Source organism: Dufourea novaeangliae, unplaced genomic scaffold, assembly GCF_001272555.1.
Source record: "Dufourea novaeangliae isolate 0120121106 unplaced genomic scaffold, ASM127255v1 scaffold199, whole genome shotgun sequence".
In the NCBI taxonomy this organism is placed as follows: Eukaryota; Metazoa; Arthropoda; class Insecta; order Hymenoptera; family Halictidae; genus Dufourea; species Dufourea novaeangliae.
The window spans coordinates 5,102-27,254 of record NW_015374073.1 but is presented as its reverse complement, the minus strand read 5'-3'; the positions used below and the strand labels follow the sequence as shown (position 1 = coordinate 27,254).

Sequence of the window (22,153 nt, the reverse complement as noted above, 5' to 3'; positions counted from 1 at the left end):
TTTGTTAGACTGTTAAAGAAAATTCCGGTGTGTTTGTATCTAAAAACTGGAGGTAGTTCGAAGTTTGACACTTTTAACCCTAGAACTACTAAGTCCCTCAAAATGACGGATTTTATACTTCTTATTTTACAATTATTGAAACTGTACAAGTATTTTTGTTGGCGTTTATGTTGATCTTTAAATAATTATACACTTTACATTACACTATAAGATGTTAGACGAAAAATACATTTGAAAATTTCTTAATTTTATCGCATGAAATGAGATTTTTAATTAAATTTATTAAATAGTCTTTATATGAAATGGGTATAACATTAATATCGTATAAAAATAGGGAAATCTAGATAAATCAATTCAGAAAACAGTTCAGATTACCTAATAATAGTTATTTTTACTTTTTGCAATTCCTGTCATTATTGATTTTAATGCACATTTCTCATATCACTCATATTATTTTACTTGACTTAAAGTTACCTACTTAAATTTAGTAAAGCGTATGGCTAAGTATATGTCAATGTAAATCGAACGTTTTATATCTAATAATAAGCAGTTATTTTCGTCAAGATAGAAAACGTTCGAATTGTTCACGACAACGAAAATAATTTCTCTGGGTAAGTAAAATGATTCATCTACCACAATACCTTTCGAATGCGTCGCAGTATTTGCCGTAACCAATCTTTAGTATGTTCAAAAATAACAATTTCAAAGAAATATGTACAAAATTGATTTGACAATTTTCATAATTACCTAAACCATTATACTTTCTTTAATTAACAAAACGATTACTATTTTTGATTTATAACGTATTTAATATAAAAATATATAAACATATACGGACACTACTACTCAATAATGTTTGATTGCTTGCAATATTTATAGTTTATTAAAATCAGTAAAAAAGAGAATGTTTTTATTTTTTATAATTAATATGTTACTTTATAGAGATTTCGGCTACTGTATAGCCCTACTGATGAGTTTGGCTGGTGTTTCCAGGACGAAACGTCGTTATCTCTCTTTTTCGCCTCTTTCCTTATTACCTCTCCTTATTCCCGGTCTGTTCCGCATATTCTGATGCTATTAGTTCTGAACTTAGGGCAGAGGGCGAGGAACAAGAACTCCACGTTGGGTGTTTTCCGGAGCTAACTTGGCACCCAGAACGTAACAGTCGAAATAGGTCTAGTCCAAAGGTGCTTCCTAAATTTTGAATTATACTTGATCGAGCCCTGAACGAGGAAGGATAGTTCTTGGGGTTTTCGATTTACGCGGTGGAGGAAAAATGGTCTCTTCAGAGCGAAGCTTATGTGAAAGAAAGTAATGAGACACATGGTCAATATTTGACTTGATCGCGCCGAGCTTGCGAGTGTCTACCAATGGTAAGGTCAATGTCCCGATTTCTAATCACGTCTCTATTTCTGTTCAGTACGTATATTTTTTATTTAATGTACAAGGTTAAATAATAAATTAGTGATACAACAAATTATTTAAATTACTTCAGTATTTCCATAGAAAATGCTACAGCCTGTAGTTCAATGGATGGCAGCATTTTAATAGAAACAAATTTAATAAGTGTGCCGTCGTAAAGAAACGTGATTTGAGCGGTTCTGTTGCGATCGTGAGTTACACAGGTACGCTGCGTTTTTACTAAAGAAAATTTACGGAATCATTAATATTGTTCGCCGAAATTTGGTTTTGGCACTTCCATTTTCGCTGAGCAGAAATAGAGATACACTCGTGTGCAGAAATGCAAGCATTTTCATTTTCGCTGAGCAGAAATAGGGAGATTTTATACTTCGTGTTAAATTAACTATAATTAAATTAAAATATTTTGACAAATACTTTCATTTGCATTTAATTATAAAGGGAGGTTTAGATTTTATATCTAATAAGTTTTTTTGTCGATTGTTGCATAAATAAATCAATTCCTGCGATAACAGAACTCTTACATGATTAGAAATAGGAACATTGATCTTATGCGTTATAACTGTTTTTGTTTGATGTTCGAACGGTATCCACAATGTGGCAGATGTGGAGAAGTCGCTACAATTTGAAAAAAGGCGGAACATATGGAACGAAGAGTAATGAATTTTAAGGTATAAGAATGTTAGCCGCATGCTATTAAACAATATAAGGACTAAAAAGGGATGTTAAATCTAACAAAGTATAAGGAATATTTGCCTTGTAAAATGGCACAATGAAAAAAAGATAAGAATATATAAAAAATCGTCATTTCAACATTTTCATCGAAAATCTTTGAATATCGATTTTGCATGGTCTACAACATTTGTAATTATGACTTTTGAATAACAATAACAATCGTGCTTATATTCACATAATTGTATTAATTTCCTACCTGATGATATTACCTCATTCTCCCTCCTAACTTAAACGATGAATTTCTTCCGGTTATTTTATCTTTCTAAGAAACACTTACCATCTTCTTTTACAGTATACAGGGTGTCCCGTCTAAGACCGAACACCTAAATATCTTCTCTGATTTTAATGATACAAGAAATGTTTCAAATACAGTTCGAATGATTTTAAAAGTGGAGTATCGTACATGAACATTTTATTATGGTCATTTTTAAAAAAAGTTTTTTAAATTCCATCGTGTAGAACGTGTTAAGATGTATTCAAATATGTCTACCTTACGAGCTCAAACTGAACTTGGACATGAAAAAAGTAACGAAATTCTGAAATAATGTTAGGATGCAATCCACCACTGCGGAAGTCATGAAGAATCGAATAATTGCAGATTCCGCGGCTATTACGTCAGAAAAGATAGAAACAGCATCACAATTCGTGGTTTCCCGTTTTAGACAGTGTATCACCACCGATGGACATCACTTTGTATATTTCTAACATAGAAAGTGAGTTCACAATACCATCCTAATATTATTTCAGAATTTCGTTATTTTTTCCATGTTCAAGTTACCCAATACATATACTACATATATCTTCTTCTTTTTCATATTTCATTTCTATAAAAAAATCAATAAGTATAAGAGATTAGATGTAAAAAAATGAATTTTAAATGAAGTTCTATAATTAGTCTGTTTTGTCTACACTGCGATTCACCCCATCGGATCCGCTCGTCGTTTATGAACAAATCGGTAGGAATTACACCTTACGTGCGAACAGTCGCATAAGGGAAGGGGTAGCCCACGAAAGGAGTGGGAAATAACCTGCGTTGCAACGTCTGTGGGAGTCGTGCCGCTACTTCCGAGGAAATAGCATCTAAAAGGATACCTTGTAAGTTCAGGTACCTGCATTTTAATTTTTTAATCTTTCATTGACTCGTATTTATTTATGCCACTTAATACATTTGACTGCACATTGAAATTATTCTTTAGGATTACGCAAACATCCTTATTTAATAGTTTCTTTAATAAAATCTTAAACGTTACAGCATAACCATACAGAATAATGATTCATAAATAATCTAAGCTGCTTGAAATTTGTTATTGATAGCAATAATTATATTAACAATTATTCTTTTTACACGATATTTCCGGATGTTTCTCTTTATTTGCAATTCTCCAGAAGTTTTAATTTATTATTCCGACGAACACTATAGTCGTATTATGCACGCTTTGACAACCGCGAAAACTTTTTGCACTTGTGTTCTGTTTCAAGACAGTTTTTACTTTTTTTCTTCTATTATTGAGAATTTTTTGAAATTTGAACATCAGTGGATTATATGCAAACGTTTTTATTGTTTTCAATCTTTAAGAAATAACAGATTTTTATAACCAACTTACGATTACTTGACTAGTATGTAGGATGTAACATTTAATCATAAATGGAGATTATGCTGTATCGTTGTAAAAATAGGAAGTACATTGGCCAAAGTAACTCTATAACCGATATCAACAGTTCGAAGCTATGTCTGCCAGTTAAATTTGGTGTGTCTTACGCAACGAGTTAACGACGTCCTCTGACAGTGTGCTCATATTTATTGTTGCTTTTAAATTGGGCTTGGTATAATCATCCGCTGTTAATAATAAATTCTCCGTCTTTTACGCTAACTATATTTTTTATAGAGTTCGAAAATTCTTCGTGCAATAAATACATGATTTGTTAATGTCACTATATTTATAGTATATTGAACGTATAATCACATTATGTGGCACAGCCAATGCTATAAATTGTTTATACTGCACACATTAATGATTAGTAAGACACAAAAGACACCCTCTGTATAAATGAACAATTCTCCACAATATTTACTTGAAAATTAATTGAATGTGTTAAGTATATTAATAAATGATTCACTATTTCTATGTTGAATTAATATTAATTTTGGAAAAACTATAAAGTACAATATTTTTATTCTTTGATTTTTGATACTACTTTTATTTAGTGAAGAGTTGGGAAAACATTTGAATTTATCGTTCCGTTGAATTTAACTTTATTAAAATGAAAATAGTGGACTATTTGGTACATTTAATATGCATGATGAATCCTTAAATGGTGAGATAGAGTCTCTAAAAGTTTATAAAACCTAAGAATACTTGTTTATCCTGATGTCTTCTTGCACCCACAAGTCAAGGCACCTATATTTTCTGTTTTTAATCTACGTTCTAATATATTCAAGAAAATTATTGGAATGTCTGTCTTTGAAAAAACACACAAATTTACCGTTTGAAAAAAAAGCAAAAGATTGAAGAAAAAGCGATAACGATACCATCATTTAAGGATTCAGCTTCTTCTTTGGATACTTATTAATAGACTGTGGATTTCATATAAAAAAACTTAATAAATTATCTAAAACTTAAACATAATAAACTATTTAAATATAATAACACAAAATTGCAGATGTGTGTAATAATCAGTACAAGTCCATGCATTATTTTAATATTTTAAAATTCTTAAGGGAAGAAAGAGATTTTTATTAACCTGTATTTTTGAAAATTCCTGCACAGAAGTTGATTTTGCGTAATGATCCACAGTCTATTTATTACAATCAACTGATTATCTGCTTGTTAATTACGTAATGGATTAATTTTAATCACTAAACTGTGAATATTAACACAGAAATTTATTTTCTGAGTTATACATTTTATTCGGTTATACACGAAACAAAATACCATCTCAAGTTCTTCTTATTGTGTTTTATTCATTATACATATATCTATATTAGATCGGCGGAAAAATTTAAAAGATTCAATAAAAACATTTATTTTTGCAATTCTCATTCTGTATTAAAATGTGTTATTGTTCGTACTGAAATTTAAAGTAGTTCATTAATTCGGTTCATTATTCCAAATGGTTCAACAGTGCAAATACATATTTAAAATTTTTCAATTTAGTAAATCTTTAGAAATTCTCTACTAAAATTCTTTGATCATAAGAATACAAAGATAACAATCGAATATTTCTCGATGATGGTATACTTTCATTTTTAATATTTTGTAGACAGAGCCAGTATTTACACTCGATTGACATATCTTCCTTCGGGTTAGATTTACTCCTACAATCGTTTTCCACGATAATCTACGTTATAGTTACTTCATCGTCAGTAGATTGTCAGAAAAAGAATAAATAGCTCGCTCGTTTTAGAAGCACGCGTGTTAGTGAAATAAAATATTTATATCAGAAAAAAATAATACTACATTTTATCCAGCACAGATTGAATAATATTCATTGTTATTACATTTGAAATCTTCACTACGAGACTAGTTCGTTATCAAGGTATAATTAAAAAATTGAAAAATTCGAAAATGTACGTTATTCAAATGCTCCCGATAAATTCGGGGAAGGATAATTTTCAGTTTTGAGTAATTAGGATAAAGAAAATTGATAAGACGCGTTTCGTGGAAGATCACAATAGGCTACGACGTACATAGATGTAGCTCGTAATCGGACGCGGTTGTCCGGGACTCGAGTGTGGTGTGTGCCAGTTCAGTTCACGGACACCAAATTAGACATAGTCTATTTTTGAGCAACATGTAGTTGCTCGTTCCAGTTTACTGGTTACTCATAGTAGAGTCTCGATGGCGAGAGCAGATGGAGGTATCTGGGGCTCTGCATTAATTTCATTTACATGAACTCGAATGATTAGGGATAAGGATCTAGAAATTTTGGGCAAATCAGTTACAAAGTACCATTTTGTTACAATCAAAAAGTATTGACAGAAATACTAAAATCATTCTGTGTACTTATGAAAGTCACGCTATACTAAATCTAACACGCAAACTTTGAATGTTTACATTGAAAATATATTTATCCGTACTTTGAGCTGTTTCGATGTTTTGTACATGAATGTGTATACAAAAAGGGGCGTGGTCACAATGCTGACATAGCATATAAAATGATTCCTTGTGAAAAAATAGATTGAAAACGTAGAATGAAGTCTTTTTTATTTCAGACATCGTTTTCGAGGAAAACTATTTTTATTTTGCATTTCAGACATCGTTTCCAAGGAAAACTATTTTCATTTTATGGATAACACATTAACTTTTATATGATACACAGTATACAGAGTGCGACGTTATTCGTAGTACAATCAAAATCGACGTGATTCTATATAAGAAATAGATTAAGAACGTAAACTAAATTGCTTCATCTGAAGCTTCGTTTTTTGAGAAAAATCGAATTTGAAAACTTGTCAAGCAAGTGATGCGACTGTATTATTTCATTAATGAATAATTGCCGCAATGTTTATATGCATTGTCGCTGTTGTATTAGTATAATTAATTTGCTGCAATAATTTGGTAGTGATTTGTATTGTTGGAAACAATAGAATAAATGGAAAGTAGGTATTATTTCGCAAGGCGGTCAGTTTTCATTCCAAGTAGAAACAGCAAGTCATACACAGACACGGTAAACATCGTAATCAAATGCTTCGGTGCACAAAAAATTTTCGAGTCTGATATTTGTCGAAACAAAGCTGTCTTATGACAACATTTTATCACATGCATTTGATGTTTTTTTTTCTTGTCGAAGTATTTCACTTTTAATTGTACCACGAATAACACCCATACACAAGGTATCTCAGGTGATACAACTGGAGGAAGTGATTCTATAAGAAAAAATATGTCGGAAAAGAAGAATACATTTTCTTCATACGAGGCTTCGTTTTCGAGAAAAACTTCGAAATTTAATTGAATATGCGTGTAATTGTGGTTGACAATAAGTAGAAACGGAATGTGATGAAGAGACGCGTTAGCGTAGCCCTAGAAACTTGAACGCGTGTCCAGTAGGTTTTGGAGTTCGATTATATGGAAAACAAAGCATTATACGAACAAATTTTATTCCACATTTTTCGACTTATTTTTACATGTATAATTACCTCCTGTCCGGTTTTACCACCTGCCCTGCCCGACCCTCTATATGTCCGATTTATGTTTGCACGAGGAATCATTCCATGCTCGAGAACAATATGACTACGACCACATTTTGTACATAATAAGATCAAAAAAATGTACAATATTAGGTTTGGAAACGTTTTATTAAAAAATTATTCCGTGCATACCAGCAGTTCTAGATTGAGTTCAACTTTCCACATTTCAATTTCAAACACTAAAGCTGAGAAAAATAAACAAATTAGATCATCGATCTATTTGTGCATCAGAATACAGTGAATAAGCCAGTGGCTTCATGTTTGATAGTTTTATTTGTATAAGGTTGAATACAGTGTTTGTAGATGCATTTGATGTGACAATTTTTTTCTTATTCTTACTCGTAGAAAGTACTGAAACAATATTATTCTTTAGTTGTGAAGCATACCCTGTGTGCAAAATAATTCGTCTACCTTGACGTTCTTAATTCCTCGTGAACTAATTTTTACAGGTAAAAATAAAGCAAACGTTGCATGATTCGAAAGAATGTAATTAGGATAATTAATTGGGTTTTCTTATGTCAAATTTACGAAGTTACGGATTGTTTACGTTAGAACGTATATTACTATAATTCTACATATTTTGTCCACTCTTCATATGCATCGAATTTTTAAAGACTTTGATTTCATTAAATGAGATATCCTATATGTTTGTGTAAATATTAGAAGAACTTCAACCGCTGATTGTGAGACAAAATATTATTATAGCATGAGAGATCCGAAACTGAGAATTATTGCTACAATATAAATTATAATTAAAACAGAATACAATTTGGTAATGCTTACACTTAAATTCGATATGCTTTACAAGGTATAAGGTGGTTCATTTAAAAACCTCAAAATGAACTTAAGAACTCGTTATGCAAAAAACGTAAAGGAAAGCAAGCATTTGGCAATATGTCCGTTTGGAATTACATAGTTTTCACGCCATTTTATTGTATTCCCGGCGAAACAAATATAGTTACTTCGTAAGATGCTATAGAGTGATGCAGGTAGAATTCTCGAGTGTCGAATGTCAATGGCTCAGAACTTGGACCGATCTCTCTTCGATTATAATAATTAGATTTTTGGCATCTGCGACCATTAGCAGGCGATATAGATAGAAGATATTATTGTTTCACCTGACAACAAGTTACTGTCGACAAGTCTGGTGAATCACCCACTTTTATGTGTACACCTCCGTTCGTATATCATCGAACATTTGGCTTTTCCAAGGAAAACATCAATTATAGCATGGATACAATTTCCTTACGCTATCGTTTTCCTTGCTTTTATTTTTACACACGATGATGGTATTCGATGCGCGTGAAAATCATTCAATATTTGTTTTTTTTTTTTTTCAATTGGGAACTAATAGCTAATATCAAAATACGCAATGGTGTTTGTAATCTTGCAATCCAAAAATACAAAACTAACTTCCACATTAAGAAGTAAATTATTGGAAATACTGCGAGGATACTGCAATGGAATTATTGAATCAGTAAGCGTTTAAGTAAATTTATCATTGGGTTACTATGATTTATTTAAACAATCATTTCCGAAAGAGAATGATAAAATATGGTTTATGTTCTTCTGAACATACAAGAAAACATTAATGTTTTCTTTCTTTATAACTTACAATTAGATTGTTTAATAATATCAGTTTGTTGCGATTTTACATTTCCTAACAGTGTCCAGTGATATACAGGATGTTAATAAAAATGTGGACGACTTCATAGGGTGGATTCTAAATGCTAAACTGAGACAAAATTCAAGAATGACGATGATTTCTGAGTTATTAATTCATTCAGTATTTTTATACAGGCGAAATACGCCGAAAATACGTCTTACGCGGCCACTTATTCTACTTGAGAGGCGCGTTCTCCAATTGTTTCACGAGTTGAATTCATTCATTTTATTTCATTCATTAGTTTCACTAGGTCATTGATCGAAACAGTGTATCAGCTTCGAATTGGCTACATAGTTGAGTCATATAACCTGTCGTGCCAGACATACAATTGTGCGTCTATTTTGCCTATATTTTCAATAATTAATGATTTAGAAATGAAGCCTCGAAAGCAATTTCATCATTCTTGAGTTTCGTTTTATTGCAATTTGGCATATAGAATCCACCCTGCGACGTCTCTCACATTTTATTAACACCCTATATGAGCATAGTATGTATTCAAATCGTTCATGGCTACTTTGAAGAAGAAAAGTATTTTCAAGTTCATTCGAACCTAAATAGAATGTCAGTACTGGCAGACATAGGTGATTATAAGTTTAAGAGTGATAATAGCTTTCAGGAGCCTTAATATAGCGCATATGAGTTACTCCAATAGCTGAATTTAAGGTTTTTGCACTCGATATTTTAAATTATAAACTATATCATTTTACTTGACATGTCCTGAAGATAACTGTCCAATGGCAAAGACAACTTATATTTTCTTTCATTTTATTTTGCTATGGTTGCTAATATTCCTTAATAAAGTTTAACCTGAAATTTAGAAAATACAAATATTTAGAGTGTCTCGCAAGAAATAGGGCAGTTTAATTAAAATTACAATTCTTTCTTATCAAGCCTTTTCCAGAAAATTGAATCTGAAAATTCGTCACATTCAATACTCTCAAATGCTAATCAGTAATGTGTTTGCCTATTACCATATTTCTGTTCGTAATGAACGTAGGCATTGATATGTTATTATCTGCATTCTCACCTGGTCCTAGCTTATTCGTTTGCATCGCACCATTATGGATGACAAATAATATTAAGTCTACCAATAAGCAAATTTTATTCTAAATTTTCAACGCATTTCACATATAAAATGATGTGTTCCTCAATTCTAATGAAATTATATTATCCAAATTTTATTATGTTCGTGCAAGTTACTTTTCCGTAAAATGTTTTTTATCATACTCTAATGGACAAGGGAAATACCTCTTCTTTTGTTTAGAAAATTGAAAATTTTGTAACGTATTGGTTACTTAAAAAGTTTTGTTGAATTTCTGTATTTCAGTGAGCATTAGATTATTATTTTGTTAACGTTTTCTTCAAACATAATGCATTTCCATTTGTAGGCAAAATGCATATAAAAGCACTTATCTACTCGTCGAACATAATTTTATAGATTCTTACATTGTGTTATAATTAAACATTTCTATAAATTCCCCTTTCTTCAATTTTAGTAAGATATCAAACGATGTGTTTTCATAATTATAGACTCTTTGTTCTGTTTAATACATGTATTTACTATCGCAATTTTCAGTGCGCACTTTTGTAGATCAATGTACAACAGAAATTTTGTCCACTAATGTGTATTTAAATAATGTTTCTAGTGATCACACTAACGTATTTCATTAAATATTTTCCGTCAGTACTAGTGACAGAAGGAATTACAAAAATTTACAATATACGAACACAGTCATTTCACAAAATTTTAATTCATAGTAACTTTCCCACAGAAAGAACAAAACATGGCTTTAAAATAACTTTATCAATTAACTTATCAAAATCGATAATAATCATTACATAAATATTCCTTATTCATTAAAATGTGCGTTTGATAATTCATATTTTAATAAAAATATGGAATGAACGAAAAAGGTAGCGTCACTTTTGAAAAATTCACGCAAATTAAGTGCAAAAATTCAAAATATTATCTGTAAAAATAAATAATAATATAAACATTCATTGTAGTAATTAATAAGTACCTTTAATGTTAATATACATCCTTCATTTTAGTGTATAACATAAACCATTTTCTTAACTTCAGATAATAACTGAACTAAAACTTTATATTAATACAGATAATAAATTTTATTAAAGTAAGTATGATAGTAAGTACGCATCAACTGAAACAATTATTAGGTTATTGCAAATGAAGTTATAGATTTCATTGACTATTGTACATAGTATAGGTACCTATGTTTGTTTTTTATGAATGGAACTACTTACATTATTAATGGATTACTACTTTCTCCAGCAATTAAATTAATTGAATATTGAATGAAAATAGGAAATAAATGGAAATATAAAAGTCGACCAATTTTTTAGATGTATAAGCTTAGGAATTTTTAATTAACCCCTGATTAAATTTTATGAAAATTCTGCTTCTGCATTCCTAATTGTTTAAAAGTGTGGGAAGAACCTTAGTAGAGTAAACAATTTTTGTTTCATTCCAGTTTTCGTAATGTAGTCCATGAAAATCTATTTATGTATAAACACCCACAGTTTAGACAAATTTACTTCGGAGAAATGATTTCAAATGTAAAAATTCGTTTCTAAAAATACATGTTTATATAATAATAACGGAGCTACGCTAATAATTTCTATATTAATTAGTAGTTGATGAAAATGTATCGTACAATGAAATTCTAATGAAGACCAACAGATGATTCCAAATTTTTTATCACAAAATTTTGACAATTACATTGAATAATTGCTACAGAGGTATGGGTCTATGTTGTCAGTTGACAATCTGTCGGAGCGAAGCAAAAATTACTCCTGGGAACAACAAGTTACCCAGCCCTATGTATACATATATGTATATACATACATCAGTTGCAGCATATTTTCATTGTTTGACTCCAGAAATTATTTCGAAAGATGTTACAGTATTTTCATTCAAATATTATCCCCACAAATAACATTTTTGAGAAACTTTTTGTAGTGGGAAAATTAAATTTTGAGGAAGTTGTAACTTTTGTTAAAATAACGTTTTCACACATAATCTTTTTGAAAAATGACTCAGGAAATTAATTTGAAGAAAGTTACAATTTTTTTATTTAAATATTATCCCCAGAAATAACATTTTTAAGAAATCTTTTGTAGCTGGAAAATTGATTTGAAGAAAGTTGCAACTTTTATTAAAATAGCATTTTTACAAATTACCTTTTTGAAAAATGACACAAGGAATTAATTTCAAGAAAGTTACAGTATTTTTATTCAAATATTATTCCTATATAAATAACATTTTTCAGGAATTTTTTGTACCTGGCAAATTAATTTGAAAGTTGCAACTTCTGTTAAAATAGAGTTTCTACAAATAACTTTTTGAAAAATTGATTTTTTGAGGTCGCTTAGGAGTAGGAAGTCCCTTAATCTTCTCGATGAATTATTGATATTTCAGGTGACAATCGAACCAATTCTGTCAAGATGTCAAGACCAATCCTCAGCAGGCCGCGTACGCGTGTCTACGGTTGCAACTACGATAAAGGGGAATCGTATTATAAACCGATGGTTGATCACCTAGACCGGAAGTACAGCGGACGCCCACTCTTCTCTGAACCCAGAACCTCGGTAGCCGATGAGATCGCGGCCAGCCGAAACGACATCGGTAACATCTTCAGTCGTTTTCCAAAATGGTTTTAAGCGGTGATCGTTTATCCCATCTCTCTTCCCCCATTTAAACTAAAACGTAGTTAGTAACTTTCGAAAATCTGAGGACGCTGAAGTATTTTCGACTTCTTTGACATCTCGTGAGTGACATGTTCGATCCGAATCGTGATGTGAAAGGAATTGAATGTATTGTTTCTTGAATCTACTGTTACACAAGCCAACAGAAAACTTTATTTCCGTAAACAACCGTCATACGGAGAACTTCAAATACGTAACGTGACAAAATAAAACCGTAACATGAAGCAGAACCGTCTAGTAATTTATTGCATCCCGTGACACGAATATAATAACGTCTGATTAGTGTAGAACTGTTATTTGTTACTCGCGTTGTGTAATTGATCATATATACAACCCTTGCCGCCCATATATTCTTGTAACAGCTTGTTAAATAAAATACACATGCGGCCACGTCTTACAATAGCCATTCCGACTTTCGACATTTTATCTTTCAACGTGTTAAGGGCACTTGTACGTGAAAATCTTTCGAAAAATTAACACTAACTATTTAGTACGTTCGAATTGTTAAACATAGCAATGCATAAGTTGTTACAAATGAATTTAGTCGATTAGTCAGTTCCGTTCATTTCAATGAATTTAATAAAATAAATCAGTTTATCACATACATTCGTAATTATACACAAGTACCAGTAACTTTGTATAATATCCAAGTAATTATATTTATAGTAACATGTAAATGTTGTTCGTTTTCCAACGTTCAAAGAGCTACACTTAAGGGTCTCACCGTCACTGAAGGTGTATAAACGACATGTCTCTTGCTATTCTTATATCTCAATCTTTTTTAACGTAGGAGACTGTATTCTTACAGTTTGTTTGGACATTATTGCAAAACTATGTGCATAAAGAAGATCTAGAGTTTAAAGAAAAATTTCAAATATAATGCATGAATGTTGTACAATTTTATTGAGTACGGAACTATATCTTCCGAAGGAAATCTACCACATACACATTGCTATAACCTTTGGACAAATACCCAGCAGACAAATCGATGAAAGGGATAATTGATGAAGTTAAAAATTAATCGAAATGAATTAGTCAACGAAAACGACTCAAGAAGAAGCATTTGAACGAAAGCAATATCAACAAATAAAATAGGAATATTAGTATTGAACAAAAATTCATTAATAACGATGAGGTAGGAACACTGATCTACTTTTAACTCGAATGCCCCTCGTAGGTTTATTAATGTAAACAGCAAACACCATATGAGTAGAGGGAGTATTTTTATAATTTCATATCGCCCTCTTCAAACTTCTCTCAGAACGAAACTACCAACAGATCATCGATGACCGTACATAACAAAACGTACGCTCCAAATCCCATTCACTATTTAAAAAACACACACATTTTTATGTTTTCCTTTAATTTGTAGGAAATTATTTCCAATTGATTGTGCGATTTTCCTGATGAAAATTCCAATTTTCGTCGGAAAGTATTACTAATACGGTAGAACTTCAACTTCCATTATCCGAATACCATAATATTCGAACGTTCTATTATCCGAACTGAGTGTCTCCCAACAATAGATGCCTTTTTCTTATATACTTTCTTCTGTTCTATCGAATTCTACGTATTTAGTTATTTATGTTGAAAAATTTCTATAATTTAGCAACCAAAAAGATATGGAACCCATGAACACTTAAACAAACTGTCTTTTGATCTCTATTTAAATAAATGAAGTTTAATATGAGAAAAACGATTGTTCTATTACCCGGAAATTTCTTTATTTGGACACGTACTTCTCCTTATTATTTCGAATACCTGCGGCTCTACTGTATATTGACAACATTTTATAAAAATATAATGAAAAGTAAGGAAATTTCTACAATACATCCCTCTTCAGTAACCTCTGTTACTTACTTCCGGCAATTTTCATTCAATCGTTTCGACAATCACTTTGAATATACGGTTCAGCTACCTGTAAATAATTATGCGTTCTGACGTTCCCACCATAATCAACAGTTCATCGGCATCGTAAACATCATGGAAAGGTTTACTCTACTTCAATAGCCATTTAGACAGAGAGGTGTGGTTCTATATAGAATTTAACATTGAATCGAAATAAAAGTATACTTCTACATATATTTCTGAGGCCTAAAATTTATGCCTTTTAGTACTCATTCTTTGATGTGTATTTTATAAAAATTTTAACATATAAATTTCAAAGTTTTAGCTCATATGCAATATTCTGGTCGATGTCTTTCTTTCTTCTCGTAGAAGTATTATTAAAATTTATAATAAAAGAAGTTATTACCCTTATTTGTCCCTTGTGTCAATTTGACACACTTTCCATCTAAGAAATGATGTTATTCTGTCATCTGTAGATAAATTTAGCTGAGGCTCTGTGACTTATTTCATAGAAATTTGCAAATTTAATTATTATCTCGTTATTGTATTAATTTTTTACCACTCTGTCAATTTGACGTCGAGAGACAAATAAAGTTTGGAAAATAATAGTTAAACATTCAGTGTACTTTCTAAGGTCAACATTTTCTGGTAGTGCCAAATTCGAAGCGATAGAAAAGTGTCTCTTAACAAACGGTAAAAGAACAAGAGCAACACAAAAAAACTGCTAGCTAGTCACTGGAAATAAGAAAAGAGTAAAATATTGAAAGTATTTGTCAAATTCAAGGTATCAGGCTAATTTAGCAAAACAGGAAGTGTTGTATTCCCTTTTAGGCTGGGTCCAAAGTATATGTATAACAAAACATTATTATATATCAGAGTTATAGAACTTGTTAAAAAAAAGAAAGAAAAATGTTATACAACATTATGCTAAATAACATTTTTCGTATTATATAGTAAGTTATACTTTATCCATAAAGTATCAGTAAAGATCAAACAAAGTTAGAAAAACAAGGTTGTAAAACACTTGCCATCTTCCGTGTGCAGATGGTTCGTCACTTGAGTCCAGCTGAAATTTTTGTCCAGAAAGTATTTCCTGTTACTATTTCATGAAATATTGTTTTTTACAATTATCACAAAATCGAAAGTATCAAAGAACTGACCGCTCGTTTAACTGAACTGTTCCGATAAAAACGTGTATTATGAGACCCTACGGTTATGAACCATAAAGATAGAACTAAGAAACATGCTGCCAGAATTACGTCCCTAACGTTCGACACTGTTATTTAATGAGATGCAAAATGTTTTACAAAGTTGATATAATACAATAGCTATAACCTACTAACTAGTTATAAAAATAAGATGTATAACAAAGTTCCAAAAAATTTGTTATATAACAGTGTTCTATTATACAGTGTGGACCCAGCTTTAGAGATTCTGTTTTATCGTTTTTATAAACACGAACCTTCTATAACTTCGTGTTCATCCCATTCTATTGTATTCTATCGTTCTTATATAACAAAAATGTAACATAAAATATGTCTCAAGAATTAAACTGTTGCGTGGTGAAATTTTATAAAAAAAAAACAAAGAATACTCAAGATTGGTTCTATTTTCTACGTACAAGCGCCCTTAAACTCATATGCAATATCATATAGTGATACACTATATTTCGTCTATCAATCGAATACAAAATTGTTGCCGAAAAAAACTTCCTCCCGCTGTTAATCCCGCAGAAACGAGTTTTGACGTATAATTTAGAGCTCAAAACGTCATCCCATTAGTAATGAAACGATCTTTGAGGTGTCGGTTTTTACAGGCTCGCGTGACCTCTCCGGTCCTCGCCCGAATCCCCTCGGCCGTAACCTCGACCTCGAGTTAGACCCTCTGATCCGTGCTCCCCAATTGCCGCTCTCCTCCAGCGACCCCCTGTTCCCCGAGAGCGAGGAGATCGTCTACGACAGCCGTGGTCAACGAAGCCGGCGTCAGCTCGCTGAAAATTTCGTCAACGACGTAACCGCGACCACGAAACACCTAAGAGCGAAACTGGCCACGATCGGGCTAGAGGAAGAGGTCGACACCGTGTTGGGAAAACCGTCGCGACGACTGCGCCAGGAACAGGATTTCCTGGAGAACGCGTTGCACTCGAGGCGAGACATCCAGCAAGAGATGAAATCGGCGATCGAGGACGCGGAATCGAGCTTCAAACGGCGTTCGAAACTTCTCGATGACGTCGATCTGATGTCCGAGAGCAAACCGGTGCTCATGAAATGGTCCAAGCTGACCAACGAGGACGATTCGCTGGCTAGCGCCGCGGCGACCAGAGCCAAACAGACGAAAGCCCGTTTGAACGATCTCGAGTCCGAAATGGAGGAACTGTCCGAGAGGCAAGCGAAAAGAGAACGCAGAGCGGCTGCGCTCAGAGCGATGATTAACGAGAGTGCGACTGAGTCTGCGAATGTCCAAGAACAGTCATCTTCTATCCTCAGTAAGAAGGTCTCGATTCGCGAACGCTCGGAGAAACACGTTGCCTTTTAAACGTTTCCACGATACCGGACAAATGTTGTTTCTCGTATTATTGATAGTTTCCACAGGCCGAATTCCGCGTACAGTTTATTGGTGAATGTTGTGTTAGTAACGTGAATAGGAAGATACTATTGATAAAATTGTATATGTATTCGTATAATATGATAAACATTGAATTATACGAAAATTTTTTGCTGTAGGGCATCATGCGTGAAAAAAGGACGACCATTGATGCAATTTCGACTGTGATTAAATGTTAGAGTCAATGATGAAATTTAAGCACAATTTAGTTTTTGTCAATTATCAATAATATTGAACAAATCGACGAACCGGTCTCTTTGTCCGGTACTGTATCTAGCTTGAACATTTATGATTGAAGAACTATAAAGACTTAAAGTTTATTTAATGACGTTACTGTTTTCGAGAAGATCGTATTATTCTTTTTTATAATTGATCGATGTACTGTCAGAAGCAAATAGTTTAACCACGTACGTGACACAGATGTTTGTATAAAATTATTTCATGTAGTAAAAATACATCAGCAATACCATAAAGAAATACGACTTAATATGTTTGTCGCTCATTTTGAACCCACGTATAAACGCAGTATTCGAATATAAGAAAGTATTATTAAAAGGAGGGCGAAATAATTATGTAATTACTGGCAGAACAATAAAATTAGGAATTTGTTATTAAAAGTGATATAGTACTTTCAAACGAAATTGAATTTCTTGTTTTAGTACAGACTTTGTTGAATCGATTTATGTTGCTTTACTGGAATTGTATTCTTCCTCCATATTTATAGATAAATGTACGATTACTACTTCAACGTAATAAGAAACACTAGAATAGCAAATCTAAGAAAGAGGAAACTAAAAAAGTTTACAAATAAGAATATAGACATGAAAAAATATTTCATTTCTGCGTTCACTATATCCACTGTCCTTTTTATCGCCTGGATTCAAGGTCAGCAATGGTTTTCCTGACATTGTATGTATTTTTATTTCTCTCTTCTCTAGAAATAAACAAGTTCGCTTTAAATGTGATTTAAAATGTACGCCGTGCTTTCACAATTAATCGCTTGAAATTCCTTCCCTGATACCGAATACCCAAATTCCGTGTTTGCAATACAAATATCTATCATGCATGCGTAACAGGTGTCTTCTATGTTTATATAATATCATTTTGTATTTTCTTTCTTTTCTTTTTACAGTTTAAATAGTGTACAGTATAGAATTATTTCATTTTATTAAGAGTACTATTTAAAAGATTTAAATCATTTACTCAACAGATAATGTTTTCGAATTTTTTAATACAAAAACACTATTCCACTTTTGTACCTTTATACAGTACGTTAACTGTGATAGAATGCACGATTTTGTTGATACTTATGATCATTTAACAAGAAAATTTTGTTAATGAAATTAAATGTGTATAAAATAATTAAAAAGTTATTCCAGAAAGTATAAAAAATCATAATTGTTTCACGAAATGTTTCAAGTTGCCTTATGATTTTTTTTAAACAGAATCAAGCATTTTTAATTATATAATCTTATAGTTGATTTATACACAAAGTACTATGAAATTAAACATCGTGATTACAGACTTTTTTTCTAAAATTATTTGTAGTCGTTTAATAGAAAATTAACATTATAAAATATAAACCTTCGATAGTTTTATAACAGTTTGTTAATCATCTTACACACATATCTTATAAATAACATTTTTCTGCACATTCTCGTGGACATCTTGAAAATTTTGAATATCATTACAATAAATTCTGTACATATTTGTTTCTACATATAGACAAGATTGGGGGAGTAGTGAATTCGTGGCAAATATATGCAATAACGATTTCTATGTAAAATTCAACATTTATCATTTCACAGATAAAGTACGAACACATCGGGGGAACATGTGCAAGGTTTTGAAATTAAAATTCCGAACTTGATATGTTTTCACTAATTTTTTACATAAAAATAGAGAAAAATATGAAATATACGTTTTTCTACAGAATTTTGTTTTTTGGAAAATTACACTTGGCAGAACACATGTCATTCCATTACTGATTATTTTTACTTGAGTTAATGCTTATAAATATTCATACTATTATTATATTATTCTTTCATAGTAATTTGGTATAGAATAGTAAAATCAATGTATAGTAAGTCAGTTTGAATATTTATTACAAGTAGAAATAGTGGAAAATGCATGAAGCAATCATATTGAAAAGCACATGTACTGAACAAAATTTCAAATTGGATTATCCCGACAACTGAGTTTCGTACGAAAAAATTTCATTCTAGACTTTCGATTTCTTTTCACGTGTAGATTACGTCTTCTGAATTTTTACCATGAATTACGACTCTCGCTATATACGTAACTAGTAGAAAATAATAATATTAAAATTTAATCATACTTTCTTTCAGAAAGTGAAAATATAATAAGTGATCTAATACTTTTAAGCGGAACTCCATATTAGACAATATATATTTCTTTTCAGAAGAAACTTATCATCACACTGTAGGTGTTTATGTAGATATCATTTGTAGAAACTGAAATTACACAGAACTTTTAATCGTATTAAGGATTGCAACATATTCCATACAAAACAAGAACCATATGAAACTGTTACATTTTGCATTGCACTGAGTTTTGAACAATCTTGTATGCTAGAAATGTATAAAATCCGAAGTCTATTTATCATTCTCAATAATATAATCGTGTTAATTATCACTTAACACTGTTCATTTTCATGCGCAAGGAAGTTTCTAAACATTTTAAGCAACTTTTACGGCTACAATTAACTCAGCTCTAACACATAGTATTCCAGATAAATAATTTTGTATTCTTTTTTTTTAATTAATTCGTTCATATTTTAGGTTCTCGTGACATATCAGGAAACCGTAATTGTTTGTACGATGGTCTGGATTACATATATGGTCGTGGATATGACAATAACGACTATGAGGATGACTATGTTGTCGCTCAGAGACGTTACAAAGACCGTGCTTCTGCTGCTTTCGCCGAAGACTTGGCAGATCTGCGACGCAAACGGAGAGATATGCAGGTTGTTTATGTCTATTAGTAATGTAGCGTAAGGCACTTGTATGAAAGGACCAGGAGAAAATACATTCAAAATCGCATATTTTCCAACAGTTGTGTCAAAAACTGAAATCATAGAAAGATATTTGCAAAATGCATGTCGTACATTTCTGAATTGTAGGTAGAAGTAACCGATTAGTAAAACTTGAAAAGAAACAAAAAAAGTCTTAACAAAATTATATATATCGGTAAACTAATCGTTTCCAAAATATTTAGATTCTTACATGTATATTTTAAAAACTACGCGTGTAAGTACTCGAAGACCTAAAATCCGTGTGAACGAAAACCTTATTAACTTATAGATAATACAAAAAAACAGTAAGTTGCAAATCGTTAATTGATAACATTAATCCCATTATATAACAATACATGATCAATGATTTCATAAACTCCTCAAAATACTACGCTTACTCAAAGTGAATCCGGTTGTGCATTGAAAATATAAACAAAATTGATACATAATATAATTTCAATGAAATCCCTAAGTACTTGAAGCTCTGATTTCTTAAGACTTCAATTACTTCATGATTTGTATTGATTATTATAGGTATAATCGTAAAGAGAATTATGAATTTACAAACTAACACTTAAATTTCTAAGATAGGATTAATTTAACGTTTCATATAGTAATTTAACTTTGTTGGCAAAATATCTATACTTCTACAACGAAAAATTACACGTGCAACTTAAAGTATGTACATTTATATCAGGAAATTTTGAAGAGTGTATGATTATTATATTTTATGTGGATATGTTGTGAACGTAGATGGTCGGAAATAACGAAAAATGAATATTTTAGAATATTTATTGATGCATGTGGTAAACGTAATCCATTTTAGTAAATTCATCAAAATAGATAATTTTAAATAGGAAAGGACCTATATAAAAAAGATAAATATAAAATTCAATTAATTACATAACTAAGAAAGCTGTACCATGTTTCCCTTTTTTTTTGCTTTCACGTAGGTTTGAATTTTTATTTGTTTTCATTTTTATACTGTGGTAAAATGAGCAATATTGCAACATATCAATTAAATTTACCCAAGTTACTAAATTTACTAAAGATACGTTTGTTCACGTACAAGCGCGGTTAAACATTTGAAACGAGTTTAACTTTGCAACGTTGTATTCGCATCATTACAACATACTTTTGTTTCCAGGATCGTATCTTCGATGTAATCGACTTGAATGCTGAAATTGAGAAGGCTAAGACTACTCTAGAAGCAGCAGATTTTGCGTTTCAACGACACGCGAATAAATTCGATAATACTGACAACTGCGAAGACATGTCAAAGAGACCAGAAATCATGTCCGAGAAAAGATTCCCTAGAGGCACAAAGTGGATCAAAGTACCGAACGTAGATATAGAATCGTATATGCCGCACCCGACAAGATCAAAACAAGATAGATCTACTTCATTAGTAGAAGCGGCTAATATCGAAGATCCGTTAAATTCGGTTGCTATGCTACCGTTAAAGAGGAGGTTTTTAAAAAGGAAAAAAAGCGTCTCGTTCTAAATGTGTTCAGTGAGTAATGTAAGTTATTACAACAATATGACACTTAAGTCGAGCCGCATCGTGTAATGTTACTCTTTCAACAGAATGTTCTCAGAGGAAACTTTTTATATACTTAAGTCACTGCTTCACTATAGTTTAAATATAATTCGTGTATCATACTGGTATCAGTAGTGCACGTAAACGGTTTAGTCGCATCAACAACTTACATTTCGATATTTTGTTATTACATAATGTTCTGCGCTGTATATTTCCTGCTTGAGATACAAATATACTTATAAGAACACCAAACACAAGTGTTTTTTTATTCTTTCTTATTCTTCGATTTTAATGGAATTATATTATGGGTGTACCCATAAACAATCCAGTAGTTCTATTTAATAAACTGATAACACAGGTTAAATTTAAAATATCTTTCTACCCTTTTCT

At 31.5% G+C, this 22,153-nt stretch overlaps 2 protein-coding genes across 3 annotated transcripts; both read left to right on the top strand.

Annotated features, from left to right (window-relative positions):
• Positions 1–3,204: 3,204 nt before the first annotated feature.
• Positions 3,205–17,770, top strand: LOC107190436. 2 transcript variants are annotated; one of them, XM_015579235.1, is made up of 3 exons: positions 3,205–3,259; positions 12,448–12,654; positions 16,399–17,770. In XM_015579235.1, exons 2-3 carry the CDS (start codon positions 12,474–12,476, stop codon positions 17,115–17,117), a joined length of 900 nt encoding a protein of 299 aa, XP_015434721.1. In that variant the 5' UTR covers positions 3,205–3,259; positions 12,448–12,473; the 3' UTR covers positions 17,118–17,770. The 2 variants fall into 2 exon arrangements, with proteins under 2 accessions (XP_015434721.1, XP_015434720.1); XM_015579234.1 differs by having other exon boundaries at positions 3,211–3,249.
• A 1,542-nt stretch (positions 17,771–19,312) lies between these two features.
• On the top strand, positions 19,313–21,727 carry LOC107190410. Its single transcript, XM_015579207.1, has 3 exons — positions 19,313–19,343; positions 19,988–20,175; positions 21,371–21,727. Exons 1-3 carry the CDS (start codon positions 19,313–19,315, stop codon positions 21,725–21,727), a joined length of 576 nt encoding a protein of 191 aa, XP_015434693.1.
• Positions 21,728–22,153: the final 426 nt, after the last annotated feature.

Excerpts from the sequence above, each read along its gene's own strand:
- LOC107190436 (XM_015579235.1), top strand. The coding sequence starts at position 12,474 with ATGTCAAGACCAATCCTCAGCAGGCCGCGTACGCGTGTCTACGGTTGC. Across the intron at positions 12,655-16,398 it reads GGCCAGCCGAAACGACATCG|GCTCGCGTGACCTCTCCGGT; the intron begins GTAACATCTTCA and ends CGGTTTTTACAG.
- LOC107190410 (XM_015579207.1), top strand. The coding sequence starts at position 19,313 with ATGCATGAAGCAATCATATTGAAAAGCACAT. Across the intron at positions 19,344-19,987 it reads AATCATATTGAAAAGCACAT|GTTCTCGTGACATATCAGGA; the intron begins GTACTGAACAAA and ends TTCATATTTTAG. Across the intron at positions 20,176-21,370 it reads GCAAACGGAGAGATATGCAG|GATCGTATCTTCGATGTAAT; the intron begins GTTGTTTATGTC and ends TTTTGTTTCCAG.